Source organism: Prinia subflava, chromosome 16, assembly GCF_021018805.1.
Source record: "Prinia subflava isolate CZ2003 ecotype Zambia chromosome 16, Cam_Psub_1.2, whole genome shotgun sequence".
NCBI lineage: Eukaryota > Metazoa > Chordata > Aves > Passeriformes > Cisticolidae > Prinia > Prinia subflava.
Window position 1 is genome coordinate 14,404,600 of NC_086262.1, and position 25,162 is coordinate 14,429,761.

The following is a 25,162-nucleotide window of genomic DNA, read 5'->3' on the forward strand; positions in this document are numbered from 1 at the left end:
CAATCTCTGCCTCTAGAGATGCCCGTCCTTGGAGCAAGAGCAGTTTTCCCTAAATCCAGAGGGATGGGGTGGGGAAAAGCAGACAGGAAGCCACCAATCCCACAGCAAGGGGCTCAAGATGCATTCCTGCTGTTGGCTTAAAAGGAGCTGGAGACAGGGATTTAGCCCTGACAGGAGCAGGGAATCCCAGATTCCCTGGGCAGGAGGAGGCAGTGGCACTTCATACGTGTTAGGGGCAGAGGCTGCTCTGACACGTGCACTGCTTAAAGAGAAATACACAGAGACAGGGCTCAATCAGCCTCTGGACAATTGATGGTAGCACTGGAGCAGCCTCATTTCTCCCACTGGAGCCCACCCATGGCAGGGAGGCACAGAACTGCAGCCACAGCAACAACCTTCCTATATTTACACACCTATCCCCTGAATGCCCTGTTGATGTCCCTGCGAGAAAGAACTCAGTACAACATTACAAATTAGTGATATAAGAAGCAAAATACATTCTGCACTGCATGGTTTAAACAAAAAATAGTCTCAGATGGGGAGACACGAAGTAACCATATAAAGGCAGAATGAAACATTTTGATCTGCTGAATGCCTTTATAAATATTTGAGTATCATTTATTTATGTTTTCCTTCTTTTCATTGTAAAGCAAGGTTTTCTGACAAAAGCCTCGTTCGGAGAACACTGAGCATTATTATTTAACTTCCTAAAAGCAACATCAAAGGCTTGAGTTTAAAGCTTTAAAACAAATGAACTACTTGCAATATTTTAAAGATTTAGAGATGAGAAGAGCAGGAGTTCTCCACAGCTCAGATCTAAAGGCCTCTGTGGTCTGTGCTGGGCAAGGAAGACACAACAGCACTGCCAAACGCCGGGGAACAAAATCCCTGACATCCTTTTGGAAGCACCAGCTGTAGCATGTGCCCAGGGCTGCCAAGATGCTTCAAGTTCAGTCATTCTCCCTCTCACCATCGCATTTCACCTGCAGTTGCCCTCTCTCCTCTTCCAGGACCCCAGACTGGGTGCTGGGTGTCACCTGGAAAGAGCAGAGGTCCCCAGCAGGGCCAGCCTGCATCACTGGCACTGCTCAGACACGGATCCATTCCTGTCCTGGCTGTGCCATGGCACCCTCTGAGTGATCCTGCCAGAAGAAAATTGGCCTGTGCTGTGCCTGGCACCTGTACCTGTCATGGGAACATGTGGCTGTTCCTGGCACTCACACAGAGGATAAGATGACAAATTTCTCCAGCTTTGTAAGGCGTTGAGACCAAGTCTGGAAGCTCTGCTGAGAGGAGCTCCCAGTGCTGCCCTGATGGATCAGGTCCTTCAGACAAGGCACAGAAATTGTCCCCAATCTGCAGCCACCTCTGGAATCCTTTCTCCACACACCCAGGACAGGGACACCTGCACCCATCCTGCCTCAGTCCATTCTCAGTGAACGAGCTTTGCCCTGCAATCCAGACTGTCACACAAACAAAGCCCCTCAAAGCTTCTTCACATGCAGGCAAACACAACTGAGCCCCAAGGGCCCCCACTCCCCCTGGAGCCAGAAGTTGAGAGACTGAGCAGGCAGCAGATCTGGTCTGCATTTCCTAACCTCTGCTCAAATCCCTGATGTGCTCAGACACCACATCTCCCTGGTATCTTTTGTCTGGTCCCAGGCTCTGCAGAGCCAGGGCAGGCTGCACAAATCCTGTTCAGACCCAGCACCACCCAGCAACACTCACAGCACTCCTCAGCTCCCACAGCTAATAAATGGCCAAGAATCAGAATTTGCCTTTTGGTAACAACTAATCACCACAGCTGCAGTGAGTGTAAATCTGCAGAGCTCTACCAGCTTCACTTCTATATACAATAAAAATATAAAACCTTCATTAGGTGTTATGCAGTTTGTAAGAAAATCCCTAAATTAATTTATTCAGGGCGGAAAAAATTTAAGAGAACATTAACTGTCAAACCTACGCCAAGACCATTTCCTTATTGGTGTGCTCTGAGACAACTTAGTTTAGGTCATACAAACTTTAAATCCCTCAAACACATTATGAAAATCTTAAATTCCACCTAAACTGGCTGAAATTATGCAGGCACCTTTAAAAAAAAAAAAAAAAAAGGCAGTTTGCGTTTTAAAGCAGAATGGACTCAGCCATCCATTAAATATGACAAGGTCTGCATTTTATTTAGACATTGCCATTAATAATGAAATGATGTATGATTTCCATTCCTGCAGTTCTTCCTTCCCTCCACAATCAATTATGCATTTAAGAAAATATTTACTTGTTATAAAACTCTTCTAATTAAGCATTACTGGTATGAGTTTGAACAAATCAGGAGATGATCTCTAAGATGCATGACAGAATATGATTCTGTGCTTCAAAGAGGTATTTATTCCTTTCTAGTACAGGAAAAAAAATCCTCAAAAGTTAAAGGGATGCAAGGTTCAGTGCAAAACTGCAGATCCCACCATCTTTCTGCCCTCAAGATGTAAATCCTGCTTGTGAGAAGGTCCTTGGGGCTACTCATGTTCCTAAAGGAAACAGAATGTGTCCCAAGAAAATTCACAGGGAAAACTACATGTGAATGTTGAGAAGGTAAGGAAAGACCTTCCCAAAAATTCAGACATTTCCAGGTTGTTCCTGGGCAAAGAACAGGATCCTAAAAGTAAATTCAAGAGTGGTGGCAGTGCCCAGACTCTTAAAACTGCAGAGATCGTTGCTGTCCTGGCGGGCACAGCCTGGAGCTCGGGGCTGCCCTCGATCCCCATGGTGACATTCACAAACACATCTGGAATTCCCCCAGATTCCAGATGCAATTCCCTGGTTCCTGAGCAGCTCCTAAAACCCCCAGGGCAGCCAAGCTGTGCAGGTCACCCAGCTGTGCCCCAAAGTCCAGGAACAAGGAGCAAACCCACGGCATTTACAGCTCCTTCCTGCTCCCCAGGGCTCACTGGAGGCTCTGGAAAGCAGAGCCCAAACCCCGGCAGGCTGAGGAAAACCTCTCCAGCCATGCCAGGGGAGCTGTGCCCTTCCCAGCCCTGCGGAGGCTGGAGGCTGCCTCACGGAGGTGGCGCTGGAGGCAGGGAGGGAAATGGAGAGAACGTGGCTGGAGGCCAGCAAGCAGCAGCCAAGGAGAGAGCAATTAGGATGCAGGAGCTGCCAGAGATATGGCATCACCAGAGATTTACTGTGCGTGCACACCTCCCTCCCTGCTCCCAATGTACTCGCTCTTTCTTTCTGTCCATATACATACAGTAAATCTTCGGTGACTCCTTATCTCCCAGCCTGCTTCTAGATCCTAATTGCTATCTATCTCTGTCTGCCTGCCACTTCCAGGTCTCCCAGCCTCTTCTCTTACAGCTCCCAGCCCCTCCAGCAGCCTCGCTGCTTTTCCCACCCCCTCCTCTTCCTCTGCCTGCAGGCAGGCGGGTTCTACACGGCATGGGGACAGGCAGCCAAAATTTCCCTTTCTCAAGTAAACACTGCTCCCCAAAACATCCAAAAGAATGCTCAGCTAACAGCACAAGGCTGCCAGGGCAGGGCTAAGCCATGGGAGCATAGCATGGGAGGGAAAACTTCTTCCAGAGGAGCCCAGCTCTGCTCCTGCCCCACCAGCCTCTTCTTCCCTGCACCATCAAACTCCTTCCCTGGGCATCAGCTGGCAGCACCATCCGAGCCTGGCATCGCCTTCCCAGCCTGGCATCACCTTCCCAGCCCCGGGCACTGAGGGTGCCTTCCGCGAGGCTCTGCACGGCGCTCGCTCGGTTCCATTTTTATTTACTACTATTCTTTACTACTATTTATTTATTCGCTCCTATTTTTATTTCACTTTGAACATGCCCAGCTGTGTCATCTTGGTTTTGCTGAAAATGTAAACAAAACAAAACAAAAAAGCTGCATTCAAATGCAGCCTTTCATTGCATGAATACATTTCCCATCCAATGCAGCTCCCGTGCTCCCACCCTGGAATTAGAACTTTAAAAAAGGCAATGTCATCACTGTACAGTACATCTATTGCCCTCTCCAATGTTTTGTTCATTCATGTTACTAATTCTTTTTGAAAAACAAAAAATATCAAGACTTATAATAGCTCAGCCTGCTCCTTGCAAAGCAGGAGGGAACAAATAAATGTAAATCAAACTAATTTATATTTCATATAGTAACAAACTTGAGTGCCTCTGCTTTTTCGTAGCAAAATGTCATGCCTGCTTTTAGTCTTTGACACAGAATTGGTCACCAATATTTTTGTTTTGAGCACTGGGTTCAGTTTTTATCTTGCGAAATGTAACTTTGCTCTAGTGATCTCTAAGCCTGAGGCTTTTTGGTTTGGCTTGACAGTAATTATATGGATGTTGAGAAAGGGAAGAACGTTCCTTACACTTCATAATTCTACCATGCTCAGAACAGAAAAGGAATATTTTCTCTTTCACAGAGATGACGATCCAAAAGGAAGATACAGAACATACTGTGCAGAAGAAAACATCCCTGAAGAATCCTGCAAACCACAATGCCAAGGCTGCATTTGTAATTCTGCCTTTGGCTCTTAGCAAGGGAGCAATTAGAGAGGGAGAAAGAAGAAACAGAGAGAGAGAGAAAAGTGAGAGAAGAAAGTGAAAGAAAAATATTAAAAAAAAAAAAAGAAGAAGTCAATGAAAGGAAAAAGTGGAAGAGAAGGGAAAATAAAGGAAAAGGCAAGAAGAAGAGAAGGGGAAAGGGGGAGAATGAGAAGATGAGAGAGAAAACAGAAGAGAGACTAAAAAGGGGGGAAGAGACAAGAAACGAGAAGAGACAAAGAGCGAAAATAGAAGTACTGAAATAAATATAAGTTAAAAAGAAAAGCAAAAAGAGAGGGACAATAAGGAAGGCGTGGGGAAGAGGAGGAGAAAGAAAAAGGAGAGAGAAAGCAAGCGGAGGGGGAGGAAGGGGGGTCCCGGAGCGCCCCCGGGCAGAGCCGCGCCCGGCCCGTCCCGAGCGCTTCCGGGCGGCTCCGCGGAGCCGCCGCTGCCCCGCCCGGGGGTCCCTGCCCCGGGCCCGGCCCTGGGCGGGCTGGAGCCCCCGGGCCCCGGTGTGAGCCCCCGATGTGAGCCCCGATTCACGGCCCGACAATGGCAGCTCTGAGAGCGGGCGGGGGCAGCCGGCCCCGGAGCCTCCCGCCGCCCGCGCTGCACAGCCGGGATGCAGAGCCGAGCGCGCTCCTAAATTAGCTTTACCATAAATCTTTTAGGCTCTTAAATAAATAAGTAAATAACACTGCTCCCTTTTGCCCTCTTTTCTTTTTTTTTTTTTTTTCCCTTTTTTTTTTTTTTTTTTTAGCATGTAACTCTTCATCAGCCTCAAGCCCTTGGACTTCCCTGAGACAGCAGTAACAGGAGACTCGTTGAGTCTGAATTTTAAGGGGTTTGGTTGAGTTTATTTTCTTTTTTTTTATTTTCTTTTTCCCTCTCGGCAGCAACTTGCTACTTTCAAACTTTGCACAAGGCTTTGGGTTGGTTTGCTTCCCTGCTTTCAAATGACATTATGATTTTAATCAAAACGGACTGGTTTCTGGAGAAGGCCAGAGCAAACTGGGACGGGGAGGCAGCTGGGCCGGGCGGTTTACAGCAGTTCAGAAGAAGGTTTTGTAAACAAACACGGCTCAGAGGTAGAAAAGCAAATACAGTGGGTGAAATTTGGCCTCCTCCAAAGGCAATGGCACGGCTCAATGGGGCCAGTATTTTCACATCCACACACAACTTTTCCTCCAGCAAACACAAAACCAACAGAGACACAGGTAATGGAGAAAACAGCTCCAAAACTGCATTATTATTGTTGTTGTTGAAGCAATTCGATGCTGTCAGGCAACTAAAATACAAGTAATGACTGAGTACAGGGAGCAAACACCCTGACAGGTTTTCTGGCTAACAGAGACCTCCTGCCACTGCAATCTGCCCCCAGCACAGGGCAGCAGCGTGGCCCCGAGCTGGCCCAGAAGGGTCACAGCCCCCCTTGGTGCTGATCAGGGCTCCTGCACTGCAAAACCTCAGAGAAACCACAGACACAAAGGTTTAGCTTTCTGCTATCCAGATATTTCACTTGTGAAGCCTGGGGAAAAGGGTGGGAAATAAAAGAGAACTAGACGAGGTTGCAGGATTGGGCCAAATAAGACAGTAAATTCCCCTAGAATCAGTGTCAGTGCTCCTCTGGCCACTTCCACAGGCCGTGATTCCAGCGAGGAGCCCAGGCTGGGCTCAGTGTGGCTCTTTTCCAGCACTGAGCCCCTGCACCTGCAGCTCTGTCACGCCACACACAGGCTCACCTGAGTGACAGGGAGAGAAGCTGTTCCCGGGAGGAGGAGATGCACACTCTTATTAAAGAGCAGAAATTGAAGTTCCTCTGCTTAGCTTGAACCTCTCCCATTTATTTCCTTCCTCAGATAACTGCTCAAACACAGCACCACCTGATGCTGCTGGGGAAGGAGCCAAACCCTGAACCCCAACACAGCTCACCCCGAGAACAACCTCACCGAGGTGAGAAAGGGCTCCCAAAGCAAACCCAGGCCTGGATGGGGACCAGGCTGATGAGAAAAATCAGGCAAGAACTGCCAAAACTGTGGAACCAGATGCTGCCAACGCCTCCAGGGCCAGCACAGGGAGCGCCAGCAGAGGTGGCCGTCCCACTGCTGCTCAGGTCTCTGCTAAGGGCTGGGCAAGGTGAGCTCTGGGCTCCAACAACAGATGCTTTTGGGACTTTCTCAAAGCCAGGGAAGACCCCTCCAGACAGGGAGAGCTGCTGTGTGACAGCTTTTGACATTGGAGCCATACCCCATCTACCTTGGTTCCTTCCTTCCTCCAGAAACAGGAGCATCAGATTTCAAAAAAAAATCAAAGGGAAAACATTAATAAATAATAATCAAGATCATCTGCAGTTTTAATGATAAGCTATTTAATGAATTATAAAGTACCTATAACTCAAAGTATGAGACTGTACATTGTCAAAACTGGCATTAAAGTGTATGGAGATAATTAGGCAATAATGACCTCCACAGAGGGCTTTTCCTGGGAATTAATGACCAGTCGGGAGGAGCTGATGGCTCAAGGCACAAGCAAGGGCCATTAACCCCAGCTGGTCATTAATACTCGGGAAATGCCCAGCTCTGAGGCCATTATTGTGAGCATATGACAAAATAAAGGGGGAGCTGTTGTGAATATCTGAATTTGTGGGCTGATGGGAAAGGTGGGGCTTGCAGGTACTCAGGTCCATCCCTCAGCTCTGGTACTCCTGCAACTGGGAACGCTCAGGACGGCACTCCTGACACCAGGTCTGGGGGCTCTGCCAGCAAAACCAGAGCCTGTGAGGCATCTTTGCCACCAGAAAGAGTGAAGAGAAAAAGAAGAAAAAAAAAAAAAAAAGAAAAAAAAAGGAAAAAAAAAAACCCAGAGGTTTTGTTTCAACTCAATTTTTAAATATTAAATCCTTGCGCTATTAGCAGCTCCACAGCCCAGGTCTCAGGCTCATCTAAGTGGCATGTCATGTAACAGAGGACACATTTTTGGGATCATCACAGCCAAACTCAGCCCTGGGCACTACTGGGAGCAGGACCCCAGAGGCAGAACAGCCTCATTTCATCCCAAACCCACAGGCACCTCTTCCCAAATTCACCGTGATTTCAGGGAGAATTGGAAGGAGTGTCACCTTCTGCCGGGGCAAAACAAAAGCTGATGCACAGCTGGTCCCCTGTGCAGGACTTGCGTCCTCCCTGCCACACACGGCACTGCAGCAGCGGCTGGAGCATCAGCACAGAGCCAAGCACCAAATCTCTCCCGTCCCCAGCAGGGCGTGGAAGAATTTGGGGAGCCCGTCCCCTGGGAGTGATGCCCCGATTCCCGCTGGAAACAGCGAGAGGAATTAGCTCGGGCTGCTTTGCCGGGTAATAAAGCCCAGCTGCCCGCTGCCCTGTCTGTGCTGATGTCCCTGTCCCCTCCCGACAGCCACCAAGGAACGGGGGATTTGTACCTCTGAAAGCTCGGAATCAACATCTCCATTTTCCGCGGCTGCAGAGGGAGGGGAGGAGGTGTCCATCCCCCGGCACGGCTGCAATTATCCAGCCTTGTTCTAAATAAACCCGCAGGGGAGAGAGGGGACTTGATTTCCCTCCACAGCCCCTCTGGTCATTTATTTACCCCGCTGCCATATGCCTGCACTGAACACGCATCCGTGTGCCCGGGGGTGACAACCCCGGAGCATTTTGCCCTGTAGGATCACAGCAGATGCAAATTTTCACCTCCACAAACAAATCCATGATGGTTGTAAATATTTCCGAATGATTCTCTGCAGCCATCAGCGCTAATCACGCTGTTTGTGAGAACACGGCAGCGATGCTTGTTGGCAAAATAAAAAAGGATCTCTAAGTTTCTTACAATCTGGGAAGGAACCCAGAGCAGCTCAGCCACAGCGTTTCCCCTCAACTGTTTACAATCGATCAGAAGGGAAAAAAAAAAATAATAATTAAGTATCCCACTGGCAGTGTGGAGTTCCCAACAATTGTACATTAAATCCCGCTATTGCTCAGCATAGGAAAATCACTACATCAGGAAAATTAGTGCTTGTTAGTACATGTAATATTCAGAATCACGAGGAGAATAAAAGCAGCAATGCAGAAACTGTTATCAGCAGAGGGAAAATTATTCAAGTATGCATTTGAGTAATTCTGCATTTTAATTTAACCCTTTGAAACATTAATCAAACCATGGCTAATTATAGGAATTAAGGAATTAAACGATGGAATCTTCTAAAAGATATTATTTAAAAGGCAGTTTATACAATTACTTGTATAGATGTTTGCTTTAAAGAGGGAAACATTTCTACTGTAATGAAAAGGGTCTTAGAAAATTAAATTAACAAGAGGGGACCAGGCTGATATGAAACTAAATTAGCATCAAATGCAAATTACAGGGTACTTAATGGTAGAAACAGGTGCAGAGCAGGTCCCTAAATGAGATAAATGAATAAAACATCCCTCTGCACAAATGTGGAAGCTGACACAAAGTCAATGATATGAATAATTCAGCAGCCTCAACACTGCTGTTGAGGTCAGCTTTCCTTGACCTTTGAAACAGGAAGTAAAATTCTGTCCAAATTTGAGTGACTGGAAATGCAGCAGTTATTTGGTTGGGGGGGGGAGGTGGAAATAAAATTAAATTAAAAAGAAACCAAACAGAAAACTCAGATTAAAAAAAAAAGAAGACCAACAAAATGAAAGCCACCAAAAATACAAATCCACAGTATGCATGTGAAAATGCATATAACATATATGAGAGATTTTAGGTCACAGTATGATCTAAACATGTTCAGAACTAAATGGTTTCATCTTTCAAAAATAATTTAGTTGTGCTGAAGGGGATATTAATAGAGTCAAAATAGAGGCATTAAAGAAATCAAATCATTTATAAGTAGCTGCTCTAAGTTCAGTGATCAGTCATGTTCTTTGCAATAAACTTTTTTAAAAGGACCAGAAAGAATTTATTTTCTTGACTTTTTACCTAAGCTACCAATTTAGTCATTATTACATTTCAAACATTAAGAAGTCACTTTTTAAACTATAAACCAACCTAATAACAATGTGTAGAAACACTATGTGCAGGAGTGTGAGAGAACCTTGAAAGTAGAAAATATATATGTAAATGTATTTTATACTGATACCTTAAAATGTAAATAAACCCTAGAAACAAATCCTTGCATCCCAAAGAATGAATACTTCTCTCTTAAAGAGACAGAAATATGAAGCAGCTGCCTTAAAGCCAGTGGAATATGTCCAAATTTAAATCCTTATAACTAAATGAAGAGGATTTCTGTGCCTTTCTCTATGACAAAATACTCAGCTAAAAGCATAGCTCATGTAATTTCTGACTACATCTATGGTCCTAATTTTAAATTGAATTTGACACTTAAACAGATTAATAAGGTTTGACAAATAACTAATTTCTCCAAACTGGAAGAAAGGAAGAACATCACCCCTGCAGCTTGTCTGCTACAGCAACAAAAGATGTTAAGGGATCTCTGCTCTTCCCTTTGTTGCATTCATCTCTCTTTACCTGCTTACCTGTCATCTGCAGAACTTATGCCTATTACAGTTATTTGGATTGATTTCTATTAATTAATTTTATTTTCTCTGTTGTAGGCAGGGGAAGCCAGGACTGGGACTGCAAGGGTGCACATCTGCCTCCAGAAACTTTGGTGAGGAGTTCAGGCCAGCCGCAGCAGCAGCCACCCTGGAGATGCATATTAATGAGACAAACAAAATAAAAACCCAGCCCTGATAAATCCTAATCCCTCGTGGCCCAGGCAGCAGGGGCAGTTTGGGGCTGGGCTCGGGCTCTGCTCAGCACCAGGGTTTCTGTGCAGAGTGGCTCCCTCCAAAAGGCAGCTCTGAGAACCCAGCTGGTTCTCATTTCCAAACAACCAGTTTCTCTATCCCCAAGTGCTAAAGAAAATAATCCCAGCAATCCATGACTACACGCTTTCACAGGGACAGCAGTGAGAATTTGATTGTAGAGATAATTAAAGTCATTCCTGAAACTTGCAAGGAAAAGGAGCCAGGGGGGAGAGGAGGGGGCCAACAGAGACAACGATGCTCATGTTTAGCTCATGTTTAAATTGAACTAAACTTGGAGCAGTGGGGACACACACACTACTTTTGGGGAATTTGTTTTCCTGAAAATTCTGTCTTCTTCACTCTACCAGTTACAATTTGCAAAGAAAATGTAATAGACTGTGGCAAGTAGGAAGATTAGGATGAGGTTTGAAGCCTGGCTGTTCCTAATTTGGCAAGAGTATCCAGAGGGAAATGCTTTCACATTCTGGTAAACTTGAATAAAATTACGTACAGCCACTTCGATTAGAAGGGTTTAAAGGGAAATGATACCATAAAAGCAATAAACCCCACTGCTATCTGCTTCAAACACTGAAAACATCTTTTTAAAATTAATGTTTCCTGCAGCCCTGCCATGAGTTAGGTCTGAAATAATTTTAATATTAACAACACTCGGGAGCGGGTCAATCTAGAGCCAATCACATGACTGCATTAGTCTTCTACATCTTTCCAAATGTCCTCTGCATCTTTCCAAAACAGTGGAGTAATTTACACCATTCCAGCTGGTGTAAATCAGCAGGGTGTCCCTGGCATCAGGAAAGATGGGAAGCACTGGCCTCACTGAAAAATTATCACAATAATGATGATTAAAAGGATAAAAAAAAAACCCCACACCAAAACCCAAACAACAAAAATAAAAGCTTGCTCCTAGCAAAGCTAAATTGTACAACCCCCGTGTCACACATCTGCTCTGACCCTTGTCATCCTGAAATGGGTGTGAAATCCAGAGATGGAGAGAAAGAGTTTAAAGCACTTGTAATCTCTCCGTCTGCACTATCTGCCTTGAGCAGGAAGGAGGGATCCGCTCAATGAGAGCTATTCAGGGCCTCTCAATTAACCTGATTAGTTCAGCACGCTGCTCTCATGAATGACACCTTATCTTGGAAACGAAGGAAAAAAACTTCCTTCCTTCTGCAGATACAGGCAGCCCCTGCAGCCAGCACAGCCCGGCTCCCCATCACCCCGGGGAGCTGCTTTGGGGGTGGCAGGGCCAGGCAGCCCAGGTGGCCCAGGCAGGGAGGGGGTCCCCCCTCTTTGAGGCCCATCCAGGCACATGATGGGATTTGGTGACAGGGGAACCCTCCCGGGGGCAGCCGCAGGTACCGCGACCCCCAGGGACGCCGCGGAGTGTCGGAGTCTGGAACTCGTTTCATAGGTGACAGATTAATGAGCAATAACTGGGTTACCATGGCAAAAAAGCATTCCCAAAATTCTCTTTTGTTTCCCCGAGAATAGTCTCCCTACTTTATTTCCCCCCCCGTCCATATCATGCCACTCTGCAATAACACAAATATTAACAGCGTGTTATTCTTTCAAGTGCAGATGTCAACAAGGCTGATTGTTACACACAAACTCCAAGGATTAATCAGGGAAAAGAGGTATCTCAATTAAAATTATAATGCTGAAAACTCAAATTTATGAATGGCCAGCCAACTTTGAAGACATTTATTAGGGAAATTCCGATGACTTCAAAAGTATTAATGTACTAATGAAACATTAGGGCATGATGTATTAATGCTCTTGTAATTTCTGACAAATTGAGTTACCATTGTCACAGCAGGGCAATCCTTCAGGAAAAAAAAAAAGGAAAGTTCCTCTCTCCTGCCACGTGGTACACGACAGATGACAATTTATGTACACATAATGGGGTTCAGCGAGAAGTTTTCCTCCTACACCACAGTACAGTTTATTCCATTTTTCAGAATGCCAGAGCTATTATGTGCATTTAAAAAAAGCCCAGGGATTGTCTTGCCTAAAGAGCTCCATAGGGCAGAGACTCTCCCATTGTGCATCCCTCACTCAGCAGCCTCAGAGTCCAGCAGGGCCCAGTCACACCAGGCCATGGTACCAACAGAAAGACCCAGAAACAAGAAAAAAAATCTTTACAGAGCTGCTTTTAGCACATAAACCCCAGCAGGACAAACAAATTGTGCCCTAGACCACAGAAAACTCCAGGGCACTCATTTGTAACACAGCTGAATTTCCTCCTTTTTCTTTAAAAATGGGTAAATCCTGATCCAAGCTGTAGATCCTTTCCTTCTCCTGCCTGTAAAACCCCCAGAAAGAAATTCCAGGGTGTAGACTCCCCTCTTCAGCCAAATCCCAGCTCGTGCCAGAGATGTGGAGGCACCTGGAGCAGCTGGGAGGAGAAGCGACCATCAGATCTTAATAGCTCTGAGTGTGGCTAATTTTATTCTTCTTTAGAGCAAAGAACTTTATAATGAATACAGAATACATTTCTGCTCATCTTGTGTCATCTTTCTACAAAATTTGAACTAGGTAAAGTGGTTTTTAACATCCACTTATCAAAGTGACTTAACATCTGGGAAGTCAGCCAATGGTTATGTAGTGATGCAGATGCCAAAAAATCCAACAGAGGGATTATATTGAGGGAGTTTACAGAGGAGACCTGACTCAGCTGGGTGGAAGTTGATGGTTATCCTGGTCAGGAGAGCCTGAGAGTCCCCCTGCAAAATCATGGATAAAAATTAAGGAAAAATATTGTGCTTTAAACAGGTCATTTTTAACCCATTGGAGACACTGGCTGTATCCTGCACCAGTAACTTTTTCCAAAGGCAGATTTTGGAATCAACAGATGAATAGTTTGTCAAAGTCCAAAACGAGATGAGCAGAAAATGATTTTCTGCCTCTAAAAGTCATTGAGACAACACTAAGATAATTTTTTGATTGCTGGACACTCATCTTGGAATATTAACTCTTTCTAACATTTAGTTTTATAAAATTAATTGGTTCCAGGGTCACAATCATGTCACTCAAGGATGTCTTGTGTTTTTTTCCAAAATAATCTTTGAAAAAGATGACCTAAACATTCAGCTAATTGAATTATGTATTTAGCTGAATGTTTGCAACTCTGATTAGAAAGTCAAGGTGAGAGGAACACTAGGAAAACCCAAGAATCAAGCAAGCCTATATGACCCTGGCATTGTAGCATCACTTTTTTTGGTGGGGGTTGTAGCACCATTTTTCATCTCTTTTTAGCCCAGCATGGTGCTGGAAGAATTAAAGAAAACAATGGAAGAACAACTGAGTGTACAGGGTAGGATTTACTGGCATTTACTTTTAATTCTATGGTCCTTTGCTCTGTGGCTTATCAGCCCTATGTCAGCCCTTTTTCCTCCTTTATATTTCATGAGGGGACCCACATGCTGGTACTGAGAGACAGAGCCCAAGTGTCTGTAAGCTTTTTGTCAGGTAAAAAAGAGAAGAAAAAGGAAAGGAACAAGAGGAAAAGCAAAGCTAAGAGGCATCTATTAGATGTCACTAGGCTTTTGTATTCATGTCAATGATTCAGGATTAGAGTATTTGAAATAATCTTATTGAGAGAACTCAAAAGCCCCACAGAGGGAAAGGCTGCTCAGTAGCATATGGCAGAGCAGCAGACAATATCTTATTAAGGATGTGTTAGCTAACACCATTACTTTTTATATTACATTACTGAACTCTGGTGCCTCAGCCCGTTAGCGAGACGCTGTAGTTGTGGAATGCCAGACTGGACAAGTTGTTGCAAACCCAAAAAAGATTTGGCCAGGCCTCCTGGCATGGCAGGGGAAGGGGGTGGCAGTGGGGTGCTGCTCCCTCAGCCCCCCCTGGAGCCCTGGGAAGGGGAACTGATGTCCCCAAAGGAAGGGGACAGCACCCAGTGCCCTCCCACCCTCCCCACCTCGCTCTCCCCTCTTCATGTCACCTCCTCTCTGGGGAAAACACGGGGTGCAGAGGGCAGCTGCTGCCCCAGCCCCAACAAAAAATCCCAAACTATTGCCAGACTCCACTTCTTGTCAGATGAAGGGAATTTAATTTTGTTATAGTGAATGCTGTTAGTCTAAAAATCTCTCTTTGCTCTTGGACAAAAGCTTGTAATTGGAGAAATAGCTCTTTTTAAAGTTATCTTCATCTGCCTACACCTTTAGAGGCAGCAAGAAACCAAAGACAAAACAGCACTGTTCATAGCATTTCAATGATTGCTCTGAAAAGCTCTATATCTGGGTCACCTTACTACAGTCCAGTATATCATTTCAGTGACTTGATATAAAGCTTTTTAATAACTAATTTCATATCATTCACATATTAACAACAGAAAATTCTTATTCACATTTCCTATTTACAGATGCCGTTTTTAAAAAGCAGGTAGGAATAAATTATTCCTTCCACTTTAAAAAGAAAAAAAACCCAAACCTTTAATATACTGTCCTTAGCCAAAAAAAAGTAAACAGCCAGTTGATACAGTAATATATTCTGATCACAAACTACCTATGCAAAGTTGCTAATGTGACACACTGGGAACTTTGTATGGGTTTTCTGTACTTTTCCAGAACTGTTACAGAAAAAATATCACGATGTTACAGGGAAGGAGAAAAATTCATACCGACATTTCCCACTATTACTACAGAGACTTGATGCCTTGTGAGGACAGTGTTAAAACCATTTCTAGAAACTCAGTCACGATTTGCACAGTAACCTACAAGTGCTTCTTACTCTCTTTTAACTTTATTAGTTAGATGTTGTATTAAAATTAAATCCTTCCAGCAGGCAGAAGTGCCTGTGAATTTAACATAGTTATTTTAATAAGTGTGACAAATTACTTATAAGAATACATTTTGGTGGCTGAAACATGCAAACGTTTATGAAAACTCACATGAAGAAAACTACTCACACACCTCAGCTCCTGCAAAATAAAGCTTGGGTTGTGTTTTTATCCAGTAAACACTGGGATAGAGCTGAGATACATTTTTCATGTTCAGAAGAATTTTAGCTAATCTGCATTAAAACTGAGGATGATCTTTGCAAATACATTTCCCCATTGCTCCTATTCATGTATGCATTCCCACTGCGACAGCAAATATGGAAATAAATCAGGTGTTAAGATGGAAGAGGAAATTTATCCACTCCAGAAACCATGTGTGTATATATATGCATATGAGAAAAAGACAGGGTTTTTTCCCCCCCATCCAAAAAAAAAATCCCCACTCTTGAGAGAGAAGAGCTGGCACTGAGCTGCATGGAGCCAGGGAGCCCACTGTGCCCAGCACATCCTCCCTGCTGCAGGACATGCTTTGAAGAAGGAGTTCATATTAAGAAATCAATAGGTACAGCAAGCACATTTGAAGTTTTGTGACAAAAAACAAAGGGATGGATCACCCTGCCAGGCCCTGGGCTCCTACTGGGACCAGAGCACTCAGAGCTTTCTTGGTGCTGCAGGAGGTCACTGCAGCAAACTTCCTAAAGCACCTCCAGCCTCAAATGCCCAAATCCTGCACCAGAACGGAGCAGCAGAGTAATCTATGAGGTCTCAGTAAGATTCCTTAGCACAAATAAAATCCACAGAGTCTTCAGCGTGGACTTTGGGGACTAAAACAAACCAACTCAGTCTCTTAAAGGTGTTAACCCTTGCTGAGCAGGAGATTTTTCAGGAAGAGCCCAAGGGACTTACTGACATGGACATGCTGACCTTGGGGCCCTGGGGCAGCAGGTCCAGCACATCCCATGTGTACACTCAAGTCACAGCTGGCCGAGCCCATGGCTGTGGGTGAGCACTAACAGTCAAATGCCAAAAGCAGCAATCTTGTCTTCAGTTCCTTCCATCCCCAGGACAGCCAACACAAGGTTTTTAGTCTCCCTTGAAAAATCTCAATTTTTACTCCGCATCAGGACAGCCATTTCTCTTCAGGAATGGGATCATCTCCCTGCTCAGAAATTACAGAGCATTCAGCACAATGAGCCTGCTTTGCAATAGAAGCCTCTGCTACATCACCAATGACATTAAATAGTAATAATCAAGCATAAGATCACAGTTAACTAAAGCCCCAAACACTAGCTGTGGATTCAAAAGGCATCACTGAGAGAAGCAAGTAACTATTAGAGTAGTGCAAAATGTTTGCACTGAAACCCAAAACCACATAAGGCTTGCCTGGTTTGGGATTTAATAAGAAACTGAAAACTCAGAACAGGTTTGCTGAGAAACTCACAAACCTTCTGAGCGAGGCTCAGACTAAATTAAGGTTTTGCATAACACTTCTGAGATCATACCAAAATTCTTGTACTTGGAGGCAGAGAGAAGAGAAATCAAACAAACAATAAGCAGAAGCTGGTTTGACCCTGACCAAGTTCATTCAGCCCCAAGAGCAAAATAAAGGAATTTATAAGCAGAAGTGATATGTGCCAGCCCCAGCAGGCTGAAACCAAGAGATCTTTGCAAGAATCCTCACAAAGTTACCCCCAGCTCTAGTGATTTCATCACCAGAAAGAAGCCTGACACCACATGCATGAGGAGCACTCGCAGAGGGGCAAGCATGCAAGCCTGGATCTCAGTGTGAGAAGCATCCACTGATCAGAGCTTCCCATTTATCTCACAACAGCTCCAAATGCCTTTGGTTGCCTAAGTCATGTGGGAAATGTTCTGGGTAATGCTTCTCAGCTGCATCAATCACAAGCAAATCCTGGAGGATGTGTTTGGGTCCCTCCCCTCTCAGCAATGTGTGGGTTCACAGGCTCCCGGAGCTCGCATGAAGCGCTCGAGGCCAACTTCTGTCTCTGAACACCCTGCTTGGAGGCCCAGGGGTTTTAGGCAGCACAGCCTGACAAGACAGCCTGGGAGACATCTCTGTGCAGTGTTGGGGGTAGCTCTGTCCCCCAGCTTCTGCTTCTCTGACTCCTCTCTGATGGATCAATAACGCCCATCTAGGTCTGGAAGGGGCACAGCAATGAGGGAGGGCTTTCCAGCACAAAATTCCAGAGAACAGCCAAATATTCATGCCCAGGGACATTTTACACATAGGATGTGTATCAGAGTGCTCCATGCCTGCCCTCCTGCTCCTTCAGTGTGGAAAACCCACCCCAGGACCCAGCAGTGATGGGACCCCCAGGCTCCCACAGCCCCATCCCAGGTATGGGCAACGGCAGAGCAGGACATTGGCAGGCACAGCTTTCCCTGACTCCACACAGCCAGGTCCTGGTACTGACATGGGCAGGGGGACAAGGATAGGACAGGGCAGGGACTGGCATTCCTGCCAAGGGGTCACTGCCAGAGCACCTGGCATCTCCTGCCACTTTGCTGTGACACCAGAGCCAGGATGAGCCCACGTCCCTGTGGGCTGGTGGGGATCAGCTGCAGCACTGGCCCCATCCCCTGCAGCAAAGCATCCTCTCTCAACAAAACCCACCCTGTCCCCTTGCCAGAACCTCTCCTGCAGGGCAGGTTCTGCCTGCATCTCCTTCCCTCTCTCTCCAGACATGGAAAGCTGCAAAAGGCATTATTTGCCACATCTACCTCAGCAGTGTGTTAGTGGGGAGGATGCAGGGAGCTGATACAGTCCTGCCAGTGACTTTTCCACCTGCCTGGTATTTAGGATGAAAAGATGATGAGGCCTGTAAAATACAATCCACTACATGATGACTTGTAAAGCAGTAAAACAGAGGTAATGAGTTTTTCATGTCATTTCACAGTGAAATCCTACCCACAAACATAAAACTTTTCAGGTTATAGGCTGAAAGATTTCAAACCCATCTGGGGGTGAGTTGGCTGGGTGTGCTGGGACAGGTTATAGAGAGCCCAGCTGAGCATCCTGCACATGTTGGAAGCACTTTCAGACACTGGTAGGAGGTCATACATTAAAATGCACTTTGGTGTCATCTGATATCTAGGCACAGGAAATATTACAACCTCCAAACCATGAGTCCCCACCCCTGCTCAATGGACAAGAGCTGTGATGGCACAGGAAAAGCACAAACCTCCTCACTGCTCCCAAACTACATCCAAAATGCCACATGAGGACCTTCAGTGTATCACCAGAGCAGGGCCAGAAGAAGCCCTGGCCATCTCCTGCCCCTTGACTTCTACCTCACCTAAAGATTATCAATCCAAAAGATAGACACTGGCCAGATTCTCACTGCAGGCCCTGCCTCTGTTGGCAAATATTAGCAAAGCCAATCCCAGGTCACTGTCATCAGCCTGCTCAAGTACTCTGGGAAGAAGCAAAATTTGGGATGAGCCAGAAACTGCCTCTTTTCAGCCCTTTTTCCATGCAATGTCTCAAGCAGGACACATACGATATATATGGTTTATATATTTTCTGCCACTATATTTGGGATTGCAGTGGTTATTCCTATTTTATCTGTCAGTAGGACTCCTATTGACTGGATGCAGCCATAAAAGGTAAAGAAGCCCCAGCAGGCACTGGTAACACCATTAAATATCGGTCCTGACAATGGTAAATTGGGTTTAAAAGTTTGGAACAGAGTGCCAAGAGAGAAGCCTTTTTCCTGAACCAAGGAATCACAAAGCCCCACTTTCTCCCCTATGTGACTTTTGTCATTATCATCTTTTCTGATTCTTACAAAGCAAACCTAATTAGGAAGCTCTCTCATTAGTCTTCCAGAAAAATTAGCACAGCTTATGCTAATTACTCCTGTAAAATTTAATAAACTCGTTGAAATGGGAATAGTCTAATGAGGTTTTATTTATTGAACTAAGATAACTGTAAGGGAAAAGGTTAGGACACCAGGATATCCAGAGTGGTAATAAAACTACAATTTATTCAATTTCTTCACAGGAATTTTATTGCAAACCTTTTAAATTCAAATATGAGATACAATTCGAAAGTTAAATCAATCTAGAATTTAATTTAATAACAGGAAGTGCTCTGTGTTTTCCTTAAGTGTGATTACAATACAGCCCTGCCACTGCACTCGTAGGAGGAATTGTGCATTTGTATTGTGACAATAATACCCCTTTTAAAATGAGTTCCTGTTCATCAGATCTTCATCTGAACACATGTAACTGGATTAGTGATAAAATATACAGGCTATGCTAAGATGATACAGACACACAGATTTCCAAGAAAATTCCTTGGGATGACTGCTCTACAGTCAGAATAGATTTGTTTTGTTCTCCAGAGAAAATTTAAATCACTATTTTATATGAGTATAAATTTCTTTAAGTCCCTTTCACTACTGTATCTGCTGATACTATAATAGAGCAAAGTATAAAACAATTTTGTAAAGAATAAAGTCATATCTTGTTTCAAACACAGCTACAGACTTTCTTTGGTAGAACTCACATTTTCATTAAAGAGAAATATACAATTGGATTTCACATCTATCCAGGGTTTGAAGAAGAATACAACACATGTAACTTTGAAGTTGCCAAAGAGCCTTTTCTCCAAGTTCACCAAACCACCACAAAGCCAGAGCCCTCTCTATCCCGAGTCTCTCCAGCCTCATCAAAGAGAATTAATTAATCCCAAATAGTATTCCAACTTGTCAGAAGAGGATAACATTTCCATGTAAGTACATATGTCAAAAATCCCATGGACAGATTCTTTGTTAAACTCTATGTTAGGTCAGAGTCTGTGGATTCACAAGATTTGATGCAAGAGTTAGATTAAATCCATAGGCAAAGACTTGATCAGAGCATCAGGCATGTGGGAGTGCTTTAGCCCAAATGGTAAATGAATTCTCTAAGCTCTGTGCAAATAAAAATAACTAAATATGGCTTTGCATATCAATTGACATAATAGTTAAAAACTGTGTGCGTGGAGAAGTGACAATGGAGCACAACCAAACACACGGCCTGACTTGTGCGGGCATTTTAATCAGAGAACAATTTCAAAGGGCTGGTTTTGAGGTAAAAAGGCTCCGTATACATCACTTCATCCTTTCCAAACCAAAGGGGACAAGAGAAATGAATAGGATAAATGTCACAAGAAACATCACTAAAGCCACTAACTGTATAAAGCACATACTTGCTTGGCCTAAATTGTCTGAACTAGCCCCAGCCAAGAAAAGGTTTTAAGTACCCTACTGGGACAGATGCGAAGCGGCAACAATAGAAGCCACACTAATGCAATCCAGGTAACACAATCCTGTTTCAAAAACACGGGGAGGGCTAATTACAGCACTGCTGAGTCAAATTTCTTATGCCATTGCAACCCACAGGAACAGGTCAAAATCAAGTGTTATTCAAACCACAGTCATATCAACCTTCTGTATCAAAGTCACAATTTAAAACCAAGTGAAGAACTTAAAAGCTTAACCCGTTCACAAGCCAAGTGTGATTCGGTGCGGGTGGTGAGGCAGGGTCTGTATTATGAGCTTTGAATTGTGTTTAGCTTGCATTTCAAGAAGAAACTTCAAAATTGGTAACTATTGCCTCAATTTATGTAAAGACTGAGGAATGGATCACTGCTGGGAAGCTAAAGGCGTTTTTTCCCTGTACCTATTTTCCTCATTTTGCAGGAAGCATGTAACAGACAGCATCTCTGGCTTTCAAAATTTAAAATGATTTGCAACTGGCAGTTTTGCATACTAGATAGTTAAACAAAATATTTCTGTAAACCTGCCATTAGCATCTTAACATCTCACTTTCCAGTACAATGAAAAATTCATGTGAATTTTGTAGCTTTCATGTTGCTCAAAATGCCACTCTAACACCATGTTTATAGTGTTCAGCTCTGCAGCATGCTTATAAAACACAGCTCTGTACAGGTTTCACTGGGGGGCTCTCCCCCACACACACTTCCTCTGGTGCTACCTGATGCTCAGAGAAGATGAAAATGTGCCTAGTTAAAATAGATAGGGATATCTTCTGAGATTTAAACATTCTCAGGGTTACTTATTACAGCTAATCAAAATATCTGCTGTGAGCACCAAATAAAAGCACATCCCTACCCAACCCATCCAAGAGCTGGGATGAGCACAAGGCTCTGGAGTGCTCTCCAGTGGGGCCCCCAACACATCAAACCCACCTCACCTCTTCCATAAAATGGATGCTCTGGCATGGAAGATACCACAAACTTCAGACAGCAAACACAACTCAGACAGCAATGCCAGGAGAGGCAAGTGCTCTGTGTGTTTGGGTAGCTCCCTTTGGGGTCCCTCTCCTCACAGATCAATGCAGAGAGTTGCTCTCCACAGCCCTGACAGACACTTTTGGTACTTGGTGCCCATTTAACTCCTCTAGAGCAACGCTGCACAATACCCTGACTGTCCCACACGGCTTCGGCCAACACATTTGGACAATTAAAATGTAAAAATGGCTCTTTGGCTACCATTTTGCATAATTGGCAAGCAACAGAAACTCCACATGGCTCAGAACAACAGGAATAGATGTATTGTACTACAATGATTTACTCAGTGATGTCAGATTAGCAATATGGATCTGTTTAAAAACACAATAATTAAGACAGGCAAAAATGAATTAATCAACTGACAATACAGTCAAAATAGTATTCCAACCAAAGAAAATAAGAGGAGGGAAAAAACCTTACATTGCAGATCTATTTTCTTAACTGTTTTTATGCATAAATAAAAGCCTTAAAATGTAGATGGATTGCATCCAACAGAACTACAGTAGCTAAGTGATAATGATTCAAACATTTTTCAAATAAAAGTTAAATATTTATAAGCACCCAACCACATTTCATAAATCACAAACTATTATTATTTTATTCCTGAAGCTTCCCTGGCATAGCATGTGAATTGAGTCACAGAAAGTCAGAAAGAAAAATCTCCTCTTTATGCACATGAATCAGTTACAAGAGCTGGAGCCCTCCACAGAGCAGGGCACTCCAGTATCCCTACGTTATCCCACATATGGCCCTTCCAAGGCAATCACAACTGCAAAGCACAACTAATTCTGCATCAAAAAAAGCAAAATTTCATCCGTATATCCTCCTAATTCTTCCCCATTAGCAACACAGGGCAGGTGTTTCATTATAATGAGGAGAGGGAGGAAGAAAAAAAAAATGGAAGGAAACAATAGCAGTCCTTACCTGTCAATTATCACTGGATCTGATGGAGTCTCATTTCTGTTGCCACAGCTTTTCTTGTCACAACAGCGGCTACAGAGCAAAAGCGAAAGGATTTAGTGCGACCATTACACTGTAAAATCATCATTACGAACATGGTGGGTTCAAATTGCTGGCTCGAGTTACCCTGCCGGCCCTGCCTGCAAATCAGTCAAATGTACTGGGTCACATATGGGTTAATTACGATGTTTAACTTCTTGCACAGCTGGTTAGCAACGGAAAATATAAAAAGAGAGGGGTTTTGCCCCTTTCACAAACAATAATTCAAGGATCGCCCCAAACAGGGAGAGCTGCTTATTTGTAGCCTCTTTTCCGTGGGGTTTAACACTTGTCCCGCAGACACTGGCACACAAAATAAGGCAGATTTTTCCCTGCTGAGCCTGGTTTTTACATTTGCTTAACGCTTGTGTTACACATCCACAAGATATTCCTGCTTCCACACAATTCCCAGCTACTGGCAAACCTCCGCCCAAACTCCAAGAGCACAATTATTCTCCCTCTAAGAAACGCTGGTGTTAATGGGGGAGCTGAAATGCAAGCAGCAGCAGCAGCTTTTTATGCTCGAGCGCGCCTGTTTCCCCAAGTTTTCCGAGCATGTTAATGATCACTAATGCCACAGAGAGCTCTGCTCCCGTGGCTGGTGCCCTGCATCAGGTCAGATACAAAGCAGGCATGTGAAATATAAGCTCCATCTCCCAAAGCACTGCTCCATGGCTGACCTGGAGGCTGGGATTCTTTTTGAGCTAAGGTGGCTCATTGTTTCCTAATGAGAAGTTAAATTGTTGTGTTTTTGATGATTCCTTGTCAAGGGTTGTTTTCCATAAGGAGGGGTAAATATATTGCAGGTGAGTTTGTAGGTGAGGTTCCTGCTCCAGGTGGGAATTCCTCCTGATGCCTCTGGAGCTGGGAGCTGCCCTGCTCTTCCCACCAGCCCATCTAAACCCACGACACCAAATCACAGCCACAGAGGTCAGCAAAGCCTTTAGATTTCACCCACCCACTCACCCCAGGGAGGAAACCCCCATCTTGCAAGCAAAGATCCTGCTTGCTGATGTCCCTTAACAGAAAATTCCCCACTGAAGTCAAGGCTTCAAGAAATAAAATAAATAAATCAAGAAGATCCTGACCTTCCCAAGTCCTTCTTGGGTCCCCAAGGACCTGCTGGACACAACCTGCATCGCCCATCCCACGATGACACCAAGTCAGAGAGGACCACCCCAGCTGCTCTCCCTGGCCAGACCTAAGCACATCTCCCTGCTCAATAAACTTTCTGGTCAGCCTCAACCACACACAACCAAATCTTTGGAAACCACTAAGTTTGTTCCCAGTGGCATCCCTGGGACCTGCATCTCGCCTGTATTTCAGCAGCTGTCAGGAGGGACCACTGCTCACTCTCTCTCTCTCTCAGATGAACTATTTTCCTTTCCCCAGAAGGTGGAAGAACATCAGGGCAGGAAGAAGCCCTCAGAAGTGCCACGCTATATAAATAGCCTTGTTGGGAGTATGACAAAGGTTCTCTTGTGTTGCTGAACAATAGAGTGAATAATATACAGTTACCCACCAAGATTAGCAATAAAGCAACTAACCACACTAAAGATAACAAAAAAGGGGCCTTTTACAAAAACAGCCTGTTTAAACATGGCTTTAAAAAAAATAATAATTTTGTTTTCAAAGAGAGGAAAATACATAATTCTTTTCACCGCAAAAAGCTTCAAGGCAACTATTCAGGGCTGAAACTTTTCACAGTTAACACATGTGCGGTATCTTCATTTCGGTGGAAGTCACATTGTTTGGGATTGCCAAAAAAAACTGCTTAATTTTACAGCACAATACCACAATTGATCCACCAGAAAATGCCAGAGCCTTGGCACCCTGAAAGTATTAAAATTTAGGAAGGAATAAAATATGCTGTAGGTAAATAGTCATGGGGACATTCAGGGGCTTTTTTGCCTATAAAAGGACTTGTCATTGGAGTGCAGCTAGAATGTGTGGGGTGAGAAAATTTACCCACAAACAAGGCAATAAAAACTGCTAATCATTTTTAAATGATTAAAATGTAATTAGAAACAGAGTTGGCACAAGTTAAGACAATGCAGTTCTTGTGACTGAAGCGAATCAGGGCTAGTCCTGACATTCTCCCAGCAGACTGGAGGGACAGAAATTGCCACACTCAGGCAAGCAAAGGTTCCCAGGCTCCCAACACGAGATGGGCAAATCCCACCATCCACACACCACAGGCTCAGAGATTGGCACCTTCCCAGGGCTTTAACCCAGAGGGAGAGGCAGCCACAGGGGCATGGGGACAGGGACACCTCAGTCTCACCTCCTTCCACAAGTGGGACAGAGTCAGGCGCTGACCAGTTGGGACAACCCAGCTTTGAGAGCAAGGGGAACACTTCACTGCCCCTCAGGTGGCCCCTTAATTGGGATATGTTCCCAAAAGTCACCCCAATAGTCCCAAGTGATAGGAGACCTCACTCCTTGACCACAATCTGAGGGTGATGAGGAGGGGCTGCATGGCTGGCACATCCCCACCCTCTGGTAGCCGTCTGGCATGGAAGGAGGCCCTGAATGTTCCTTCACGATCTAGAGAATTATATTTTAAATTTTAGTTTGCCTTTTGTGTTTTTTACCCCCCCACAACAGCAGAATTGGAGGCCTCTTCACTCCAGTCTTTCTATGCAAAGAATTAAAACATCACGCAGATCTTGAGTTTCAG

At 44.4% G+C, this 25,162-nt stretch overlaps 1 protein-coding gene across 8 annotated transcripts in view; it reads right to left on the reverse strand.

The window, feature by feature from the left end:
• Positions 1-25,162, reverse strand: part of EBF1 (EBF transcription factor 1) — a 265,258-nt gene that overhangs the window by 223,884 nt on the left and 16,212 nt on the right. For all 8 annotated transcript variants that reach the window (XM_063413419.1, XM_063413420.1, XM_063413417.1 and 5 more), the window contains exon 6: positions 22,408-22,476. In XM_063413419.1, coding sequence (XP_063269489.1) covers positions 22,408-22,476 — 69 coding nt within the window. The remainder of the gene's footprint in view (positions 1-22,407; positions 22,477-25,162) is intronic.